The sequence below is a fragment of the Zosterops lateralis genome (genome assembly GCF_965231275.1).
Source record: "Zosterops lateralis genome assembly, chromosome: 1".
Taxonomy (NCBI): Eukaryota; Metazoa; Chordata; class Aves; order Passeriformes; family Zosteropidae; genus Zosterops; species Zosterops lateralis.
In genome coordinates, this window is record NC_139762.1 from 91,890,475 (window position 1) to 91,910,885 (window position 20,411).

At 37.5% G+C, this 20,411-nt stretch overlaps 1 protein-coding gene across 1 annotated transcript in view; it reads left to right on the forward strand.

Moving 5' to 3' along the window:
• The window catches only part of ERP44 (endoplasmic reticulum protein 44), a 47,790-nt gene that overhangs the window by 6,395 nt on the left and 20,984 nt on the right, over positions 1–20,411 (forward strand). The window contains exons 2-4 of the mRNA XM_083877795.1: positions 13,384–13,456; positions 15,255–15,294; positions 16,686–16,801. Coding sequence (XP_083733921.1) covers positions 13,384–13,456; positions 15,255–15,294; positions 16,686–16,801 — 229 coding nt within the window. The remainder of the gene's footprint in view (positions 1–13,383; positions 13,457–15,254; positions 15,295–16,685; positions 16,802–20,411) is intronic.

A 20,411-nucleotide genomic window follows, 5' to 3' on the forward strand; every position in this document is an offset into this window, starting at 1 on the left:
GGAGGCACTCTGTTCTATCTTTCTGGTCATTACTACAGACAAATCTTACACCCAGTATTGGTCTGGAGAAGCTTCCTTAGAGGGCACTCAGACATGGTATCTTTGGTTACAGTCTTTTGAGCTCACCAGTTCAGCTGCTGTGTCACTCACTTTATAGTTCACTTATTCAGTTCATGCATCAACAGTTTAGGTCTAAGGATCCTTTGAGGTGCTGTGTTAGAAGCTTGCTAAAGTCAAGGCAAACAACGTCCAGTACTCTTGCCTTGTTTACAGAGCTAAATGTCTTGCTACAGAGAACAGATTGATTTACTTATTCCAAATATATGCTGGATGGATGTGGCTTCTGGAAAGAAAATTTGTTTCCATAATTCTCCTGGTGACCCAGGGAAAAAACATTTGTCTGGTTCTGTGCTCTGTGTACGTCCCAGTTGCTGAAGAACTTTCTAACTTGGTCTTCTTTTCTCTGGAACTCTGCTATGGGCTCAGACCTCATCAGTATAAAATCAGCCAAAGACAATAACATTGAGTGTCTGAGCCTTTTCTGTGTGCTTTGTCTCTATGTCCCCTGCTGGCTGAGCAGCAGGTCTACAATTTTCTTGCTCTTCCTCTCTTCTTTTTGTTGCCAGCATACCTTAACATCCCTCTCTCAACTCCAGCTGAGCTAGTACTGCTGCCAGCTCAAGCAGTGTTTCTGTCTTCCTACCAAGTATTTTTCTTACCTCTACCTTCTGTCTGCTCCCTCTTTTTAAACTCATCCAGAAATTCTGTGTTAACCCGTGCAAGTCTTCTGCCATACCAACTTTCTGCCCCGTGGCTTTGAGCTCTGAAGATGTTCTCCTTGAGGGTTAGCACCTTGTGACCTTGTGGGTCCTGTGGGCCCTTTTGGCTTTCAGAGCTATGAGTGAACTGAATTAAGACCCAAGTGCCTTCAGGTCTTGTCACTTTATTCAGTGGTCCTGTGAGGTATATATTTTTATGTTAAAAATAAGTATTGTAGTAGATTATAGATAGGATTTAGTGTGAGCCCCAGTCATGTATGTAAAAGTTGCATTAGCAGTGGCAAGGAAGTGAAACACAGGAGATCCAAAGTCTTGTTTCCTTGGAAGATGTAAGTTTCCACATTTTATGTGTTGGAGTCTCCCAGCTGCCTCACTTTTGGGTCCAAAATGTTAATTCACAGAGGGGGTTCAGGTGTGTGGTTTGCTACGTTGTTTGAAAGCAGGATACTGCTCCGTGGCTTAGATTTCTTTAATGGCTGAAACTTTGTATCCTAAATGATGTTCCTCAAAGAGGAACGTGAGCCGACCATAGAACTCTAGAAATGGAGTGTAGAAAATGACCTGGTTCCTTGGCATGGTTTTTTTGTAGCCAGCCTGTCTTCTGTCTTGTTTGGCATCTGTGGTTCTTGCCTGTTTCTTGTGTGTTTCATTGAGGTGCATCCAAAAAACATTTAAATGTCTGCAAGGGATTTTTGGGTTTTATTTTCATAGATTTGTGAAAAGGAGAGAAGAAGAGCAGTCTAATCTCTGTTGTAAAATAACTGGCAGTAAATCTCATATTTTGTCTCCAACTGGATTCGTGTGGCAATTGGGCATAAACACAGAGAGAACTTGTTCATTAGGAACTCTGCAAGGAAGTATTTTGAAAGGCAAGGAATAGGTGCCTGTTCCAATGGTCTGGAAAAAGCAAACAACAGCTGTGATAGTGTTTTGCTGTTTCCCATAGCTGTCGTGATTATGAAGTGATGATATAATTAACTTTCTCAAAAGCTGCACAAAGGGAGAGCTTTTCAGTGATGTATCCATATTTGTAATCCCAAGAAAAGCTTTTTGTTCCTTTAGTCAGTCTATCACTTCTGACTCTCATAATTTACTGAAATCCCCTTTCTTAACTCTTGCTAGAAACACTTAGCTCCTAGATTCTTTGCCAGTCATAAAAATTATGAATTTTCATAAACGTGTGTATGAAAAAACTTTTTTCCTTTTTTTTTTTTTTCTTCTCCCTGTTGAGTCAATTCACTTGGGGTCTTGGACAAAATAACTGAAAGACAAATTGGTTGTTTCACAAAGGTAATTAAGACAGTATGTGGTGCAGGGGTTGAACAGTTAGGGGTTCTTTCCTACTAATGATCTGTTAATTAGTGAAGGGAGCTCAGCGAGTGTTCGGGCCTCTCAGGAATTACCTTTGAATGGCATTTAAATCTGCTTTGGTTAAAAAGGTATAATTGGAGGGAGAGAGGTCTTTTTAGAATTTTTTTTCTGTCAACATAGACCAGCAGAATTTGCTGAACCAAAGCAAATGTCTACATAAAATTGGTGTTATATAGATAATAAATATTGTAAAATAAGCCAATAAGTAGCTGTGATACCTCGCTGAGGATTTTGGTAACAGTTTTGGTTGCAGCAGCCTTCCATGCTGAGAGCAGTAAGATTGCTATGTGAAGCTGGTTGATTGCAGAGTCAGGGTGTCCAAAACTTGCTCCCAGTTCAAGCACTGCACCACGTTAGTGTGTTCATACTATTTTTAGGACCAGTCTGGAATACTTGCTTGGATGTTTTTGTGGGAGTCAGCTTGAAGCTGGCAGGTTTAATACTCCTTGAAGAGAAGTAGACCAATCTCAGTGTGATTTTCTTTTGTGCATTCCAAAATATCTGTGGCATGTGTCCTGTCCTCTGCATTATTTATTCTGCTGCTGTTCAGAGTTATCCAGGATAAATTGACTGCATATGTGCAGGACCTTAGCAGCTGTCCAGGGCAGGAAGAAAACAGGTCTTATACAGTCTGAAATTAGCCTCTCATTCTTCAAGGTACATGCAGGTGGTGTGAATTTTTCTCTTCAGGTTCAGCTAGCATTGCTTTAATCAGTGCTCTTCCACAGAAGATAGCCAATGGATTACTTATCGAAAGGGTACATTTTATTTTTTACCTCCTCATTTGAATTGGGAGATTTTTACAATACCAGCTTGTCAGTTAGAATGCAGCTGCGGAGTAGTATTTCTATTACACAGAATTACTGCTTATTTGGAAAGATCTTATCCATTATCCACCACTCATATGTCATTTTAAGGTAGCAAATAATAAATGCTAGCCTAAAAATTGTTTGCTAGAGACAAGCTAATGGATGTCCCAAGGGCTTTAATACAGTATGATTGGCAGTTTGCATGTGTGGAGTGTGCATCACAATTATGCCTGGAATGAGGAAAATAAAATAACCAAAGCAATGTAAGTTTAGATCATGTTTTAAGTAGATTTATTCTAAAGTTCAGAGTTCTGATGTTAAGGGAGTGATAAACAGAGAGCATCAAAATGCCATTGTGTTTTAGAAAGCTTGTAAATTCTGAGGTGTTCCTCATTTTGATTTCTCAGAAAAAGAGAACACAAGAGGGGCAACAACACCGGACTGCTGAATCTCAGTGGTTTTAATGTATGGGCAAACACTTCATACAATGTGAATGGGTGCATCACAAATTACTGTAGCTGTCTTTTGGTAGTTGTACAAACAAAACCTTAGCCTCCTGCTGAAGTATTAGGAGGTAATTTGAGGAAAAGTGGCATCTCAATCATGCTGAAGGAAAAACAAAATCTGTAGCACAAGGAGAGTCATGGTGATACTGGAAGTGTTAGTGCTGAAAGCTCTAGGTCCGAGGTTAATAAATGGGTGAGTTACACGTGGGTTTGTTGGGTGGAGATTGCAGAGCATATTGTGATTGTGTAATAGTAAAAGTGGAAAAGGGTCAGAATTTAACTTGAACTGATAATTGCCACAGAATCGTCCATATGTTTGCTGCTCTGCTCTGTTGTACAGTTCTAACCATCATTGCCTTCAGCATCAAATAAGGATGAGCTGAATCACAATGGCTGTGATTCTGTGCTTTCAAAAGGATTTTGTTACTCAGAAGAGCAAACAGGCAGCTGCACTAAGGTAAATGGTACCTTAGGTAAAAAGTTTACCAAGGTAAAAAGTTTAAACAGTGTTATCAGAGACTGGCTTGTCCACTTGTCGTCCCTGATGTTCTCTTTAGAGTGAGAGTTAAACCAGTATGTTTTGTATCCCTTGGGATGGACTAGGTGAGGAGAATGACCCAGTTGTATTTTTGGTTTAAGTATTTTGTTTGTCTATTTGTTGCTTTTACTACCTTTTTTTTCCTCTTAACTCAATACTTCACCTGCATGGTTTAGAGCAGTGTGGGTCCAGTTGTGGGTATTTTTCTCATGGAGAGTGAGTTGCTTTGTGTTTATTGTAGTCCTTATATTGGCATTTGAGCGGTTGAGTTCAGTAATTCATACCCACTCTTAAAACAAGTTCCAGCTGAAAGGTAAAACTGAACAGGTTTGTCTTTGCTTAAAGTTCCCACCTTTCTTGATAAGGCAAAGATCTGGAGAATTTGATGTTTTGGAGAAGAAGGATAAAAATTTATTCAGTATTTCAACTAGATTGTGTAATTAATAAATAGCTAAGCAGCTAGAAGTGAGTAGGTGTTGACCATTTCACTTTAAAAAAAGGTTGGTTTTGTCTTACTCAAAAATAAACTCAATATGTAGTAAAATTTGTCAAAACAGAAAATATGTTTATTTTTAAAGCAGTTATTTTTAAGGCAACAAAGATAGAAAATTCAGTTATCCACTAATATGTTCCATCTATCAAATTATTCCAAGGTAGCAAACATTCATGTGGCATAAGAAATACAGTTTCTTTTGGAAACACGACGTCTACTTTTGGTTTCTTCCTCTGAGATTATGCTCTAAGAGAGAGATTCTGAATTTGGTGGCCACTCCTCCCACAGAAAGACATAACAATTTTTGTTTAATTTTAATATGCATTTTCATCACCAGTCTAAGAATGAACAAAACATAAATACATTTGTATTATTAAAAAAAAAAAGCTAATTTCTTGTTCTGCAATGGCCCTGTGTAAAAGCTGCAATAAAGGGCACAGGAAAGCCTGTAGATTATAATAAATAAAAGGGTAGTGTGTTGCTTTCTGTAATGAGGAGTGGAGTTAAAAGTTCACAGTCTCCAAATTTTAAATTGTCTACAACAAAATTTTTGGTAGTGGGTTTTACATTTAATATCAGTGGCCAAAATAGAGAAGGGGCCTTTTTCCCTGTCTTGGTGGAAAGGGGCATCAAACTATTCTGTTCTGTCAGCCCTACCAAAGTCTTGACAAGACTGAGCTGCCCTTTATCTCCTGTTGCTGGATCATGCTTTAACAAGTGGAGGACCTTGAGGGTGCTGGCTTTCGTACACAGCAACAGCTGCTTAATTTGTGCTAATCATTTTGGAGATTGCATTCGTATTGTACGTGTGTTACTCCTTCTTGAAAGTGTATCCTTGTGTTGTTGCCAAATAATCAGAGCAGTTGGCAAAATGAAAAAGAAAGAGTTATTGGAACATGAGGTGTTTTTTCCTAAAAAGCTGCACAAATGTGACCTTTCTTTTTCAGGGGAATTCTAACTGCTTCTGTACGAGAAGCAGCGTGGTAAATAGAATATCTAATGATTCAGAGTTTTTAGTAGTTTCCTGGGGAACTGAATTCATAGCTTTAAATCTGTGAAACAGCTTTAAGATAGATTCCTAGTTGTGAAGATGTGGAGCACTTGGAACATTATTCACAAATTAATACAGATGTTCAGACACCTGTTTACATATTTTGAAGGTGTATGGACTGTATTCTCTTTATGTGGATGTATAAGGCAAGGAAACCAGTGGATCATAACCCTAACTGGAGATTACTCTTTTCCCTAAAGGCCAAGAGAAATAACTGAAAGTTACAAATAATTCACCTGAAAATAGATTACAGGTCTTATCTCTGTGACATTTTTTTAGACACGCCTCATGTCAGTTTTTTGAGCCCTTGCTTAAATATTTCTATAAAAGACCATGATCCATATGTTTGTGCCCAGAGACTTAAGGTTTAGAATTGTGCTTGGGTGCATGATTCTGCTGCTAATAGCTTTGTGGAGAAAAATGCAATGCATTGGACTGCATGTTGTGATAAAGATGTCTAATTCTCATCTCTTCAATGGACTTTTTGAATTAACATCTTGTATCTTCTAATGATAGTTCACAAACTGTTGAGAGATTAATTTATCCATTTTTCTGGAAATCCTTGGTGCTGTTGTATCAGGCTGTTGAGAGATCTCTGCAGCTGTGAACCATTCCCAGTCAAACAGGACAATCCTTCAACTCCTTTGCTTGTGTTTTAAGTTCAGTTTTAGGAACCATTAGCTGTGAGCTCTTGTCTTGGTTTGAAAGACAGGTGTCTGCTGAGGAAGACAGGAGCCTCCCTTGGAATGGAAAATGTAAACCCCCCTCCCTCCAAATTATTATAATTTTGAAATTAAGGGTCTCTCAAACAAAGATATGACAATAGGAATAACAGTTCTTTACTAGTATGTATAAATAAAGGAAAAAAAAAAGGAACTACAACTTAACAGGAAAACATATATATATAAAAAATGCAGTAGTACAAAAACACTGACAGAGTCAGAATACAGCCTGACACCCTGTTGGTCAGGAGGTTGGTAGCAGCCTGATGTAGTGTAGATGGGTCTGGTCTTCCTCTGGGAATCCAGTGGAAAAAGGCTGCTTGTGGTGCTCCAAATCTCAGATTATATCCAGGTAGGAACACTTGCTGCCTCCTGCTGGGTGGAGCATGGGATGGTGTAATTTTATCAGTGATGCAGTGAGACTCAATGGCCCTTGAACAGCAGCTATCCCCCTGGAGGGAGGGTGGGTTGTGGAGGAGATAAAGAACACTGCCCTGCCTGGTTTTAACAGGAGGTAATAGAATACCTACCTTTGGTTACATCTTGCATTGCAACCTAAGACAGCTCTTTTTCCTAATTTGGCATGTCAAATCAATATAATTTGGATTTTCAAAGGTGGTGTTATAACTAGTGAATTTTTCTGTTTCCAGTATTTTCATCTGAAAATAAGTATTTCAGTATTAATAAGATGTGCACCTACACCAAATATTCCTTCCACACACCTACAATGGCTGTAGACAACAAGTTATCTGGAGGACAAAAAATTCCTCGACTTCTTTTTAATATGGTGGTCTCTACTTAGCTTTGTGCAGTTGCAGCACTGTGGCTAAAACAGTGTAAAAGGGAACTGTCTGTTAAGGCTGAAGAAGTAAGTTTACTCATATATTTTTACTTATAAGTTTACTTATTATATATTTTCCATATTTCTGTTTAGTTAGATTTTTTTCTCTGTTCTTCTGAACATTAGTAACTGCAATCTTAAAATCTGTTTTAAGTAGCTTCTTTTGAGAATTTTAAATTTTCCTGACTAAATTTAAGATATGGCTCTTAAGGGAAAAATTGTAAGAAAATGATTTTTTGGTAACCCATTTAAAAATTGCTCTGAAAACTTGAATATAATTGAGAAGGGCTCGTTAGTTAATGTTTTGAACTAATACATCTTTGGCTCATAGTCTTACAACAAAAGCAGCTTATATTACCAATAAAAGCCCAACATATTCATCAGAGATGGCAGCAGTCAAAGTTATGAAAATGTTTGGGCACAGTCTGGAATCAAGTGGTGACAACTAAGAGTTGAACTGCTCTCACTGAGAGGGTGAATAATGTTCTTTTTTTATTTTCCCTCAGTATTCTCTATTTACTGTAACCTCTCTCTGCTCTAAACTTTGTGGTTCATTATGAGGATTCTAGGAATGCCGCCAGCAAGATGTTCCTGATTGATGGTTCTGAAGCCAAATTCCAGGAGCTCTTACGATGTCTTGCCAGCTTTGGCGTTGCTGTCTTCTGGGATTGCTTTCAATTTGTATCATCCTACAGCATGCTGTAAACCTGTCTGCTTCCTGTTGTCCAGGAGTTTAATGCAGACCTCAGAGCAGCAGCAGATCAGCAGCATGCATAAAAGAAGAGGCACTCTGGGCCTGACAGTCAGCACCAGGGTCCTGAGGGGCTTGGACTTCAGGTAGTAACTTCAGCATGTCAATCTGGATTAGGTGTGGGCTAGAGACCTGGTTGCCAAATATAAAATGATTTTGTGTTAGAGGAGAAAGGTGGTTTAGTTGTGTGCCTTTAGGATTTCCCAGCAGGAGGAAAAGGTAAATGATAAGTTTAGCAAGTGAAAATGAAGGCTGTTCTTGTTGATTGCCTTGCAGGTGTAGTACTAATTAGAAATCATAATGCTCCATGAATACATTTTCTATATTCTACAGCTAGTTTGCTTTGGAAATGAGGACCTCTGTTTCATTATGTGCATTTAAAAAAAAGGCACAAAGAACTAGAACGCAACAGACCCGCGTTCTTTTTGCTCTTCTTGCAATTTTAAGGTTATGCACTGTTAAATCTTCTGCAAGAAAGTGGCATGTAAAGTATAAACTTGAAAAATAAATACCATTAAACCTATAGGTCTGTCTCTCCAGTTAGCAATTAAAGAACTAACAACAGTAACTGGTGCTGGTAAAATGTTGATAAAAGGTCGACCTAAATCTCTTGAATAACCAGCAAGCTTTATTAATTACATGTGTGGAATGGCAATTGAACAGCAATAGTGTCAGCAGAAGGTGAGTCAAAATTGGATGTGCTTTTATTTCCTCTTTGGGAAAGTGTTGTGAAGCCTGGCAGAGGTTCAGTGTTGGGTATGAGTGGAATAGGTTCTATCCAGGCATTTTGTTTGGTGCAAGGATACTTGTGTGGCATTGCATGGCATGTTTGGGAGGATGGTAGTGGCTTTCTAGCAGTACTTTGAGGTCTTTCACTGGAAACAATCAGAATAAATCTCAGTAGTTACTCTTCAGAAGTGACTGGTACTGGCTCCCTAAGCCATTGTCCAGCTTCAAGTGAGGACCAGAACTTGATCAAAACCACTAAGATTTCTGTACTAATTAAACTTCCCAGTAAAAGCATGACCACTGTTACCTTCAGAAACTCCCAGGAACCTGAGCCATGATGTTCCTGCTTGATTTGACAGTATTTCTGAGGACCAGAAGAGTGAAAGTGTATGTTGTCTCTTCTTCTTCCCTCTCCCCATATGAGCTAAATTTTATCTTTGTGAACACATTGTTCAGTTCCTGATTTTTTTCCCCTCAGCAATGTATTCTAGAAGTGTGTAAAGCTTCTGGCATTTGCTGGTTTCAGTCATCAGTCTACGTTTGTTTTGTCATTTTTCTGTAGTGTCAAATGATTGTGAGTAGATTATAAACATCCTAATCTAACTTGAGCAGCTTCATTCAAGTATTTAATATATCATATTCTACTCTATTTTAAAAAATCTTTTTATTTCATAGCTACTTACTTTCAGATTTTCAGTTTGAATGTTTAAAAATAGAAATACAAAAAATACTTAATTTTATCCAATGTAACTGCAGAAACCTGAGTTATTTTCAGGTATGTTAAAGTAATCAATTTTCCTTTTGAATTATTTTTTCAAGGTCCTTTCTTCAATGAGTTTGTAGCTGTCTTGTGATGCTAGTTTGAATTTTTTTTTTTTTTACTTAATTTACAAATATGAACCATCATCCATATGTCCTGTTATGAGCCAATGGAATGTAATGTTTAACAATAAAAAATTCTGGATACTTTTCTTAGCCAGTATGTTTTTCAGAACTTATGTTCAATACCTGTTATAAAGCGTGTAGCTGATATTCAGAAATTATTTCCACAAAAATGTCTGGTTTTCTGCTCATGGGTATCAAGCCCAGGCCTCAAAAAAGGTCAGAAAACATTCTCAAAATAGTATAGCTTCTTAGAAATTTAAATACAAATTTGTATTCCTTCATGATAAATATTAATACTAGTAATATCATAAACCCTCTTGCATCCCATGGGACAGCAAGATTACTGGGTCAAAAGGAGCTGTTTTTTTCCTTACAGGCATTATACCTTAATGAAAGCTTCAGCTGGAGTAGGTCTTGCATATTTATTGACATTTCTTCAAGGAATGCTTTTTTTCCCTGAGTCTGTCTACTTATTATTAAAAGTTTGGCACCCACAACTATTTAGTCAGTGTAAAATGTTTGAGAACATGATTATGAATGTATTTGACAAAACAGAAATTTTCATACTTTTAATGCAATAAATGTTTCAATTATCTCAGATTTTGTGCAATTTTTGGGGAAAGGTGTTTAGTATTTTTCCACTACTGTAATATAAAGAGACAATAGGGCATATGGTTAATTTGTTTTTCACCTTCAGTGCATGAAGATGTTTGGAATATTTGTTTTGGTGTTAATGTCTTAGTTCATGGAGCTTGCACCACATTTCCAAAGTAAGACTTAAGAAAGCAATCACAAAATTTATTTGTGCTATAAAGAAGTATTAGTTTTAGTTCCTTCCTCCTGCATATAGCACAGTCTAGAGGAGGATGTCATTGGTTAGTAAGTCGTGTTCTTTCATGTTGCAGTTAAATATTTGCATTGCAAGTTAAATGTATTTTAAGTATATTGTGGCAATCTACAAATATGACTACACTTCCTGATCCATTGAAGTATATCTGCTGAGTAAGAGAGCATATTTCTCAAGTACAAATAGCACACTTATCTATGTTATGTTTAATTTATGTGTAACTTATCCTATTAGATAAGATTTGTCTTGCTGCTGGAAAGTTTTACTTGAAAAAGCCAGGAGGGTTTAAGAAATTGTTATCATTACCCATTTGTTTAGACAATATGAACTGATACTGCTGAGCTCCTGTGACCATAGTTACACCAAGACCTACTGTGGAAATTCGAGTGTGAATGGTGATGCAGAGTTTGTGTGCAGCAGCTGAAAAGTTCCTGTTTTCTAGATGCTTGTGTGGATTTTCGCTGTAAGCAAACCCTGTCCAAGATTACAAGCAGGATAAAGTAACTCTGTGGTCTTCAGAGGTTCTTGAGGCCTTGAAGGGTAGCTGAAGCCTTAGAACATTGAATTTGCAAAGTCACCTGCAGTAGGAAAATTATTGTTGAAATACCCTTTCCACATTATTGTCTAGAGCAATATTCCAACTGTTATTGTTAATTGTAGCTACTGCTTCAATTGTACACAAGTTAGGTCAAACCTGACATTTGCAGCAAAGCAGCACGTGCATGCACACAGAACCTGTGCCAGCACAGGCTGACCTGACCCATTACTCACTACAAACATCACTTCTGCTACCAGAACCTCCCCGAGCATCACCATGGAAGCTGTCATCCCATGCACCACCCGAGGGGCGATGGGGGGTGTCTGCACTAATGGTTGTCATCAGCTGCTCCTTCCCTGGGGATGATTTGGCCAGTGTGGATCCAGGTCCGTAGAGGTGGCTTCTCACTCCAAAGGCAGTGTCCTGCCTTCCTGCTGCTCAGTAATCAGCAATGCCAGCATCTTCAGAGGAACTCCCTGAACACTGGCCTGCAGCAACTTGTGCCTGCTGGAACTTAAGCATAGCTTGCTTAATTAGATAATTTTTTTTTGGCAGATTGTGTTGTTACACTGCCTGTTTAATCTCTGGGCCTCACAGCTCAACCATTAGATTTGTTTTTCTACAGTTGTCTTAGAGCTGCAGTTCAAACACTTGTCTCAGGCGGTTGAAGTGCCACAGGAAAACTGCAAACTCCACCGCAAATCTTAGATTTGCATTTAAGAATGGTATCTTGTTCAACTACTGAAAGAGAAGCACTGGTACGTATTTTGTCTTCCAACAGCTGGTGTGTTTTCAGCCTGTAGTGTAAGATAGAGTTATGTGCTACCCAAGGGCCCCCATATGGGAAATGTGAAAGGATCAGTATCTTCACTGGGAAGTGATTAGTGAGCTACATTAGTGATCCACCAATCCTAAAGAATTGAAAATGATTGCTGCACATCTCACCTGTGTGCGATTTACAGTGATAGTTTTAGAGCTGTCTCACTGTAGAACTTTCCCACCATTTTTAAAGCTGATCTTAAGGAAAGCGGGGATCCAATTTGGCAAATTTTTTTTGATTTTTTGTAATAAAGGTTAGGAAATTTGGAGTGTGACATAAAATGAGTTTTTTGATAAATTGTAAACAGTGTCAAAGGCAGGTATATCCTGGAGGCTTGTTCTTTGTAGTCATGGTACTGCTGTAGGTTCAGGATAGGGGTAAGGCTCTTCCATAAATGCAGAGAACCTTGTATCACTGGTTCCTGCTATATAGCTGCTCTCTGGTTTTATTTGGATGGTCTTTACGCTTTTGGCTGTGTTTTTCCTTGGTTCCTCTTGAGCCATAGGCAGATTTTCTTTGCACTTCAGGAAGTCAAGAAGTCTCTGAGAACATTGATACCATGTATGTTGTGTGCTGCTGCATCTCAGTGTAGAGTGTCTGTATGAGACATGGAGTGTCTCTATGAATCTCTGGTCTCTGCCCAACTCCTTGCCCTGTGCATTCCTGTCAGTTCTCTTCCAAAAACCTTCCTTTTCCTTCCCTGTTACCTTTGTCAGCTGAGGAACCATACATCAAGGCATCACAGCAGAGCATCTAATCCAAGCCCTGACTGTGCTTAGAGAAGTGATGACTTTCTGACTGGCTTGCTCAGGGTGGAAACATTCATGTCTCAGACAAGAATCTATATTATCCTACTCAAACATTTGTACACTTGTCTCTCTCAAAGCAAAAATAAATTATAAATCACTGATGCGTCTCTCACCTGGGATAGAACTCTAATTCCTGTTTCTTCCACTGCATTTTAGAAAAAAAGACCTGGAAAAAAAGATCTACATTTTAGGAAAAAAGTTGTACTGAAAAGGAGATTGTCCATACACAAAACTCTACATTGCTATGAGAGTTGCATAAAGAGTAATATAAATGTTGCTTTGTAATTGAATGATTTGGCTGATGTGGTGTCTTGGTTTTTATAGCCTGATAAGCCTATTGCATGCTGGGACTGAAGCAGTGTCAAGTGGAAATACTGAAGTAGATGAAAGACTGTAGCTCTAGTTGAGTTAGATATATTGAAATGGTTTCCTAACAGCAATAAAAGTGCAGGCAATTGAGGCTTTACTTAATGAGAAACTTTTTAGCCAGAGAAGTCCTGTAAGTGACAGAAGGAATTCCTTGTCTCTGGGTAAAACCTCTGTGCCCACACACTCCGGGGGCTGTGTGAGGTTGCTGAAAAGGGGTTTCATGTCTTTCTTCAGAGTGAAGTTATAAATATAATTTACTCTTAAAGGTGCAAAATTTACCTGTAGTATTTCTGGCTACAAAATTAGAGAATTGTATTAAAAGAATTAATTTTGCTTTAAATGTGGAAGTATGTTATATCTGTAGTTTACTTTTGTATTTGTAGTACTGCTGTCATCTGAAATGCATTGACTGAATTACAGTTCTTTTACTATTCTTTAGCTTTTGAACTGCAACACTAGAAAATCACACATAAGTTACTACTTTACTGCTGAAACACACCTTACTGGTTTGCTTTCTCTTTTTAGGTGTCTTGGCTTTTTAATCCAGCAAGAAGTGAAATAACAAGTCTAGATAGTGGAAATATAGATGACATTTTAAGTGAGTACTTTGAATAATTTTTTTCTTTGTATGTCTGCAGTTACTTATCTGTGTGAATATTGCAGTGATATTAAATGAATATTCATACCCTAGCTTTGAATATATGAATTGCAATCAGCTTAGAAATATTAAATGCCTGTGGTTGAAATTAGCTGTCTGAACTAATGTATTGCAATGAGAATTTGGAGTGTCTTAAGAAAATAACTGGTATCTTGTTTGCAGAAGGGAATGCTTGATTACATAACCAAAATCAGTCTAGAAGGCATTTTAAAAGTTCCCCCGAAAAATAGCAGCAAGTGAAACCCTGGTAATGGGCCTTAAGTATGTTGCTTGTTCAGCTCTGCCTTTCCTCAAGTTAAGCACTGTCCTGATTCTGGTGGCTTATATAATGAAAGTGTTTAAATTAAACAGATAGGGGTTTCTTGTCTGAAACCTTTCCCTCTGAGAAGTATGCAACTTGCCTGTATCTGGTTGTCTTTGCAGGAAAAAGTTATTACATTTGTTTCAAGTATATCCAGGCCTTTATGAAGGTCTGGACTAGGATCTGCCTTGTGTTAGGGGATTTTTTTTGTGATATGAGAGTTATTTGTAAATACCTGTTCTACAGTGGAAAATATAAAATTATTTTATGCAGAGTAGTTCACAAAAGGGAATATATGCTAAGTGTAAGTGCTTTTAAAATTCATCCGATTACTTTCAAGAAATACTTTGTGTTGAAGGTAACCCTAAATTTTTCAGTGCTTGTTATTGACCTATTCACCACTTGCATCCCTTGCTGATAATGAAAATTTTAGCTCCATAATTGTAATCAAACTGTGGTGTTCTCCAGCCTACTCAAGAGTTGTCTTTATCAGCATGTTGTCTTTTCCAGGCTTTCAGCATCCTTATCTTCACATGTAACTGTTCTGTAACTTTGTCAGTTTTCTGCTTTGTCAGCATTTCTGCTTTAAAAAGCTGTGGCTGATATTCTGTAGTTTGGGTATGTATTTCATTTTTTTTCAGTGTCTAGGCCAGTACTACTACTACTAAAAATCAATTTAAAGCATGGTTGGTTATTATATTCTGTAAAGATCATTCTTTATTTTGGGCAGGAGTTTTATCCTTTTTATATATTTTTTTTTTTTTAATATGTAAAGTGGAGTGCATAAAAACATTATTTCATTATCTCATTATATGTATTCCTGTAGTACTGCCTTTTTTTAGTGTTCCTTACAATTTTTCTATTTTTGGGGACTGAAAATTTCTTTGCCACCTTTTGTCATAGTATCCAGATTATTAAATAAGACAAGTAAGGACAAAGCAGAGCAAGTTGCACAGGCAGGCTGCCATTCATCAGTCTTCTACCCCAAATAGTAGGATTGAGATTTCAGCTTTTAACTGGTTTTTAACACTTATGAATAATAGAGCTAGTGTTTTAGAGCCACTAGAGTTCAATTTCTGGATGTGAGTGCCTTAATTTTAAATCCAGAAATAATTTTTACTGCATGTGTCACCTAATTACTTCTTGTGTGTCTTAATGCCTTAAGTATTTATAATTTTTTCATCTTATATATCAATGAAGTCAATAGAACACTTGACTGAAGGCCTCTTTCTTCTCTTTCCCATTTGTTATAGATTATATTTCAGACAAGATTTACCCCAACAGTTTTCTAGCAATCAGACTAAGCTCTATGCTGAATTATCTAGAAATATTTGCTTTTGTAGCTTTTTTGCGTGTACTTTTATAATCTCAGATAAAAGAACTGAGAAATTTGCCTCACAATGTGACATTGGGCTTTTTCTTTTTTTTTCTTCTCAGACAATGCAGATGTTGCTTTAGTTAATTTTTATGCTGATTGGTAAGTTATTCAAGTTGGGTTGTTTTTTTTTTTGTGTTCAAGTTTCTGTCTTTTGAAAACTGTCATGTTTGGCTATAGTTTTCTAATTGAAAATACAGTAGTCTGTTGCTTTCAAACCAGTTCTTTCCTGGGTTTATGTCCCAATTGCTTCTCCTTCTGTTTATGCTTGCTTGGTTCACATTATAATAGGCTATAGTTTTAAAACAGTACAACCTTTATTATGATCATTACTTTTAGGCATACAGCAATAACCCCTCAACATAGCACACTGCCAGTCTGTGATGTAACCTGACTTTTGAGTGAGAACAGATCAGTTTTGGTCACGGACATTCTCTTTCTTAAGGGTGGAAAAGAATTAGGGACAAGGAGCCATTGTAGCATATACGTGGTAACATCTATATGCCTATGTGAAGCCTACAGCTGGGCTGCCCAGAGTCAGGATTTTACAGAAGGTGGACTTCAGCTCTCTTGGTATTTTGAGAGCAAGACTTGCTCTTCGCTTACATGTTTGCTGTTGCAGACATAACTGCATCCCCAGGCTGTCACCATTTAGTTTAAGGTGGGTTTCAGTGCAGGCTGGTTTATTGCAAGTCTACTCCTTGAAGTCTCATTCTCACAATTGTCATTGTGCATCTCCAATTTAAAAATCTGCCATATGTTTGGAAGGACAGAATATAAAATAATTTTATTGACATATTAGTAATGGGCTTGTGCACTACTCTTACCCTAAACTCCCTAAAGCTACTGAAGCATCTCTACAATTCTACCACCTTTTCTGTGGGCACAAAGAGAGAATTTGCTTCAAAATCTGACATTACTAGAAGAAGGGACCCTTAGGGTTCTCTTTGTTCTTACTGCTGTAAAAGCAGTAAGCTCAAATTCTGCCAAACCTAAGCAATAATATAATACATAATACTTACAACTTGTATTGTTGACCCACAGAAAGTTCCCTATGATATTTCTTGAAGGTGTTTATTGAAGGTGGGTATTTCAATCTCAACAATCTAAGTAACTTAGTTTACTACACTTTTAAAATCACTTTCCATGGGGTAATTCAGGTAGAAAAAATTAACAAGATGCTTTCTGAATAGAAAGGCTTATAATTGATTAATGGTGTTTCCTAGGGAGATAAAGCAGGGGAGCATATCTTCAGCTATGTATTCTTTCAGAATTACTTTTTTTTTCCTGCACCTGATTTAGTTAAGTTGCTTTTGAACTGATTTTCATCCAGTCAGTTACTGAGATGATTACAGGTAGATGTGATTTTTCCAATGGCTTTTCTTTCTTTTCTTTTTGATTTTTTCCTTCAAAGATTAAAATGTTCCAGTAGTCATCAACTGAAATATTTCAAAGGGATATTTTGAAGTCATGATTTTGTGTTCTGTTTACAGGTGCCGCTTCAGCCAAATGCTGCATCCTATTTTTGAGGAAGCTTCTAATGTAATCAAAGAAGAATATCCAGATAAGAATCAAGTGGTGTTTGCTAGAGTAGACTGTGATCAGCATTGTAAGTAAATTGTGATTTAGGTTTTTCTGTGCTCTCCTGCTACCAAGTCAGTAATTGTATTGAAAAATATGCTAAATAGCCATGCAAAGTGTAGCTGTAGCTGGCCCATCATTTAGCCCAGGGTTGCTTTTATTCCATCAGGAAACCTCTTCTTCCAAATTTGTCAGGGCAATTTCCAGTGTTTCTTTCTCATTGCATCCATCAACATCCGTCTTTTTTATCAGTTCTGCCTATCTCATTTAATGAGAAAAGGGCTGTGATTATAAATTGAATTGGCTCATTGAGGTGTCAGAGAAGCAATAGTGCAACAAATGATGCAGGTCTACGCAACCAAGGAGAGGAAGGGGTAACCTACCACTGTCAGCATGAAGAATATGTTCTGATCAGATCTTCCTTCCACCTTGGAGTCATGGTGAGGGCTGTAAGTTTCCTTTCACACAGCCAGGCAGGGATCAGAGCTTTGCTCTGCTGTTGTTACACATGCCAGAAAACAGTTGCCTGTTGGGGCTGGGTTGTCCTCCTGCCCAGACATACATGAAAATGATATGCAAAATCTTATTTTATGCTGGTACTAATCCCTAGACTTCCTTTTAAATCCCTTAATGAGTAAAAATGTGAGGGACATCTGCTGCACATTGAAAAGCAAATGGGTAGTACCAGGATTTTCATTACACTATTGGATCAGCTGTGTTGTTTTATGCTTCTTGGAAAACTGCATTTCTAGGAATAATTTCTTTACAGTGGCTTGTGATTCCCCGAAGAGTATTAACAGCAGAAATTTGGTTTAATCAATACTGATTATACTAGGCTTTACAAAACTGTTAATTTGCAAGAACAAGCATCACTGGAAATTGACTCATCTTTTCATGTCAAGATAAGGACAACAAAACTTTCTATAAAGGTCTCACTAAAGACCATAGTAAAATCAGCCTGTGTTGTTGCATTTTATTGTTAAGGTTTAAATTAACTGCTGAAGTCCTTACTTTGGTTGCTGTAGCTTCAGTTGCTTGAATAACTCAGAGAGTCTGGGCTGGGCTGCTGGATGCCCAGTGTTCAGCTATGAGATGTTCTTGTTTTAGCAGTTGTAGTTAAGGAAACATTTCTTTGCCCCCCACGAAGCATTTGAAACACTTTAAAAGTTGGTTGCTTAATCCTCTCATGTGGTCTTTGAATTAAGGTAATTGGCGCTTGTTACAGAGAGCTGAGAGGAGGAGATGCTACAGGAGGGATTGTCATCTTCTCCTGGGAGTACTTGGAATGGGCTAAGTAGTAGGAGGCAGCAAGGAGTTCTAGTTTTTCTTTTTATATCTGCATTAGTTCTCTGTATTTACTATTTTTGTCCTTAATTTAAGTAGATGAGCATGACTGCTGTTGTAGAAGATGTAAAATTAAATGATGTGAGAATTAAAAATAAAAAAACTTTAATGACAGGCAATTTACATTGCCTTTTTGAATGGAAATAAGAATTATGTCTGTCATTCCTAGTTTCTAGTATTTATTTACTGGGTTTAAAATAATGGTACATTTCATGACATGCAGTTATTGGGCATGTCCTAAAGTTTTAGGTATTTTAATGTGTGCAATAGCAGCTTTTTAGTAAGAAAGCAGATGTTACTGTATTATCAAGGTTGGGCCTGCTGTAGTATTTTGCTGAATGCTGGTGTCAAGGTTGTTAATGGTCTGGGATTTTTTATGTAAGCTTTATATTTTTTATGTGTTTACCTATTTTAGCAACACTAGAGGTTTTATGTCAATATTTTGGTGGTTTGTTATGCCTTTAGATTTCATACCCCTATTAATTTGCTATTAGAATGGTGTTCTAGAGATGGTGTTTATTTGCATTACAAATGATCTGGTTCTTTTTGAGGCCAAGACTCTCTGTAGGGAATCCAAATAGCTGATTTCTGGCCACTCAAAAACAGCTTTCAGAATGGTCACTCAGGCATAGATACTTTCTATTTAATGCACTATTATTGAAGCACACTGCAGGGCCCAACAGCTCACACCAACAGCTTCTGAGGGTAAAGCAAATTAAAGAGAATTATTGATGTACTGCCAAATCTTTGATGCCCTAATGACAAAACCATCATTCTGTCTGCTCTTATAGCCAATATAAAGATGTTTTTCTGGAAAGTGATAGTCCCTTATGTGATGAAATATAAATGTTAACACTAAGCCTCTGTATGTGTTATATTTTACACTAGTTTATAATATTGGGGAAAATTATTATTATACCTGAAATGTGTAGGCAAAGTCACCAGGCTGTGTTTAAGCTGGTGTGTAACATACATTAAAGGTTAATCTGAAGCAGGGAGTTGATCAGGCTCTCTTTGCTTTTCCAAGAGCACATCCTTCTATAACTTAAAAATGTCTGAGTTCTGCTGCATTGTGTCTTGTTGAAATCTTTGATGGTTTTGGTATGTTCAGTTTCGTAATTCACCTATTTTAAATATTAAACCCCTTTCATCTAGTTATAATACCTAGTAAAAGTGATCTTCCATATAAAATTACAGGAGATCTTACTGCAGAGACATTATTAGGAAGGGTTTGTTTCATGCTTTGGGGTTTTTTGTTTGTTTGAGACTTTTGGGTGTTTCTTTCCTTGTTGGTGTTTCAGGGTGTTTTTAATTATTTGTGTTAAGCAGCAGTGTTGGAAACTCATTTAGTACAGTAGATTTCCTATGTTTCTGTTCTCTGTGAGTGAATATTGCAATCTTGAACTCACATTTCTCTGGGTAAGACTTTATATTTTGGAAAGTTTCTCTAAATTCAACATTAGGAGCTGTGATACAGAGTCCTTGTAAATTGAAGTGTATATATATTGGGGGTTTGGTTCTACTGCACCATGTTTTCCTTTGGTTTCTGAGCTAAATAAAAGATAGTAGCTAGTTTGAATAGACCTTTGTACCTCCAAACATAAATCAATTTCTCACCGAGGGTGTGTAAGGAGATGCTTTGCTGGACAGACTGTTTAGGAAACTGTTGTTCTTCCATTCAAAATGTGTATGGGAATGTTACTTTCCCTCTGTTTTGTGAGCTGCTCCTCTCTCTGTGTCTGGCTGTTACTGCAATGTGTGCTCATGTTGCTAATGTTAGTCTGCAGAGATGAGATTGTGTTGCTACTGTGCCTTTGGTAAGCAAAAGAGCTCAATGATAACAAATTTGGAAGTTCATAAAGGAACTCCAAATGAAACTCTAAACAAGCATGAGGATTTCATCGCATCCTTGTCACTTTGCTTGGGAAAAAAAAATCAGTCTGAGAGAGTTATCTTTGGATAAAATAAAAAGTGTAAGTGATTTGGAGAGGTTGTTGATGGCACTCCTCAGGAGAGCCATTTCATTAGTCTGTCAGAGAAGGTTATGGGATGCCTACTGATGAGGCCCTGCTTCGAGCAGGCATGGCTGTTGTGAATACTCCTTTGCAGAAGAAGGTGGATTAAATTCGCTGTTACTGAGTTTGATACAGAATATTGATTGCTTTCCTTCTACCCGTTTTGGTCCATCATACAAGTCACCAGTATCACAATCATTTGAGTAGGATGCCTAGTTTAGATGGTTTCCCAAGTTCCTTTCTAATTCTGCTTCTTCTGAGTTCTGCCAGGGCTTATGA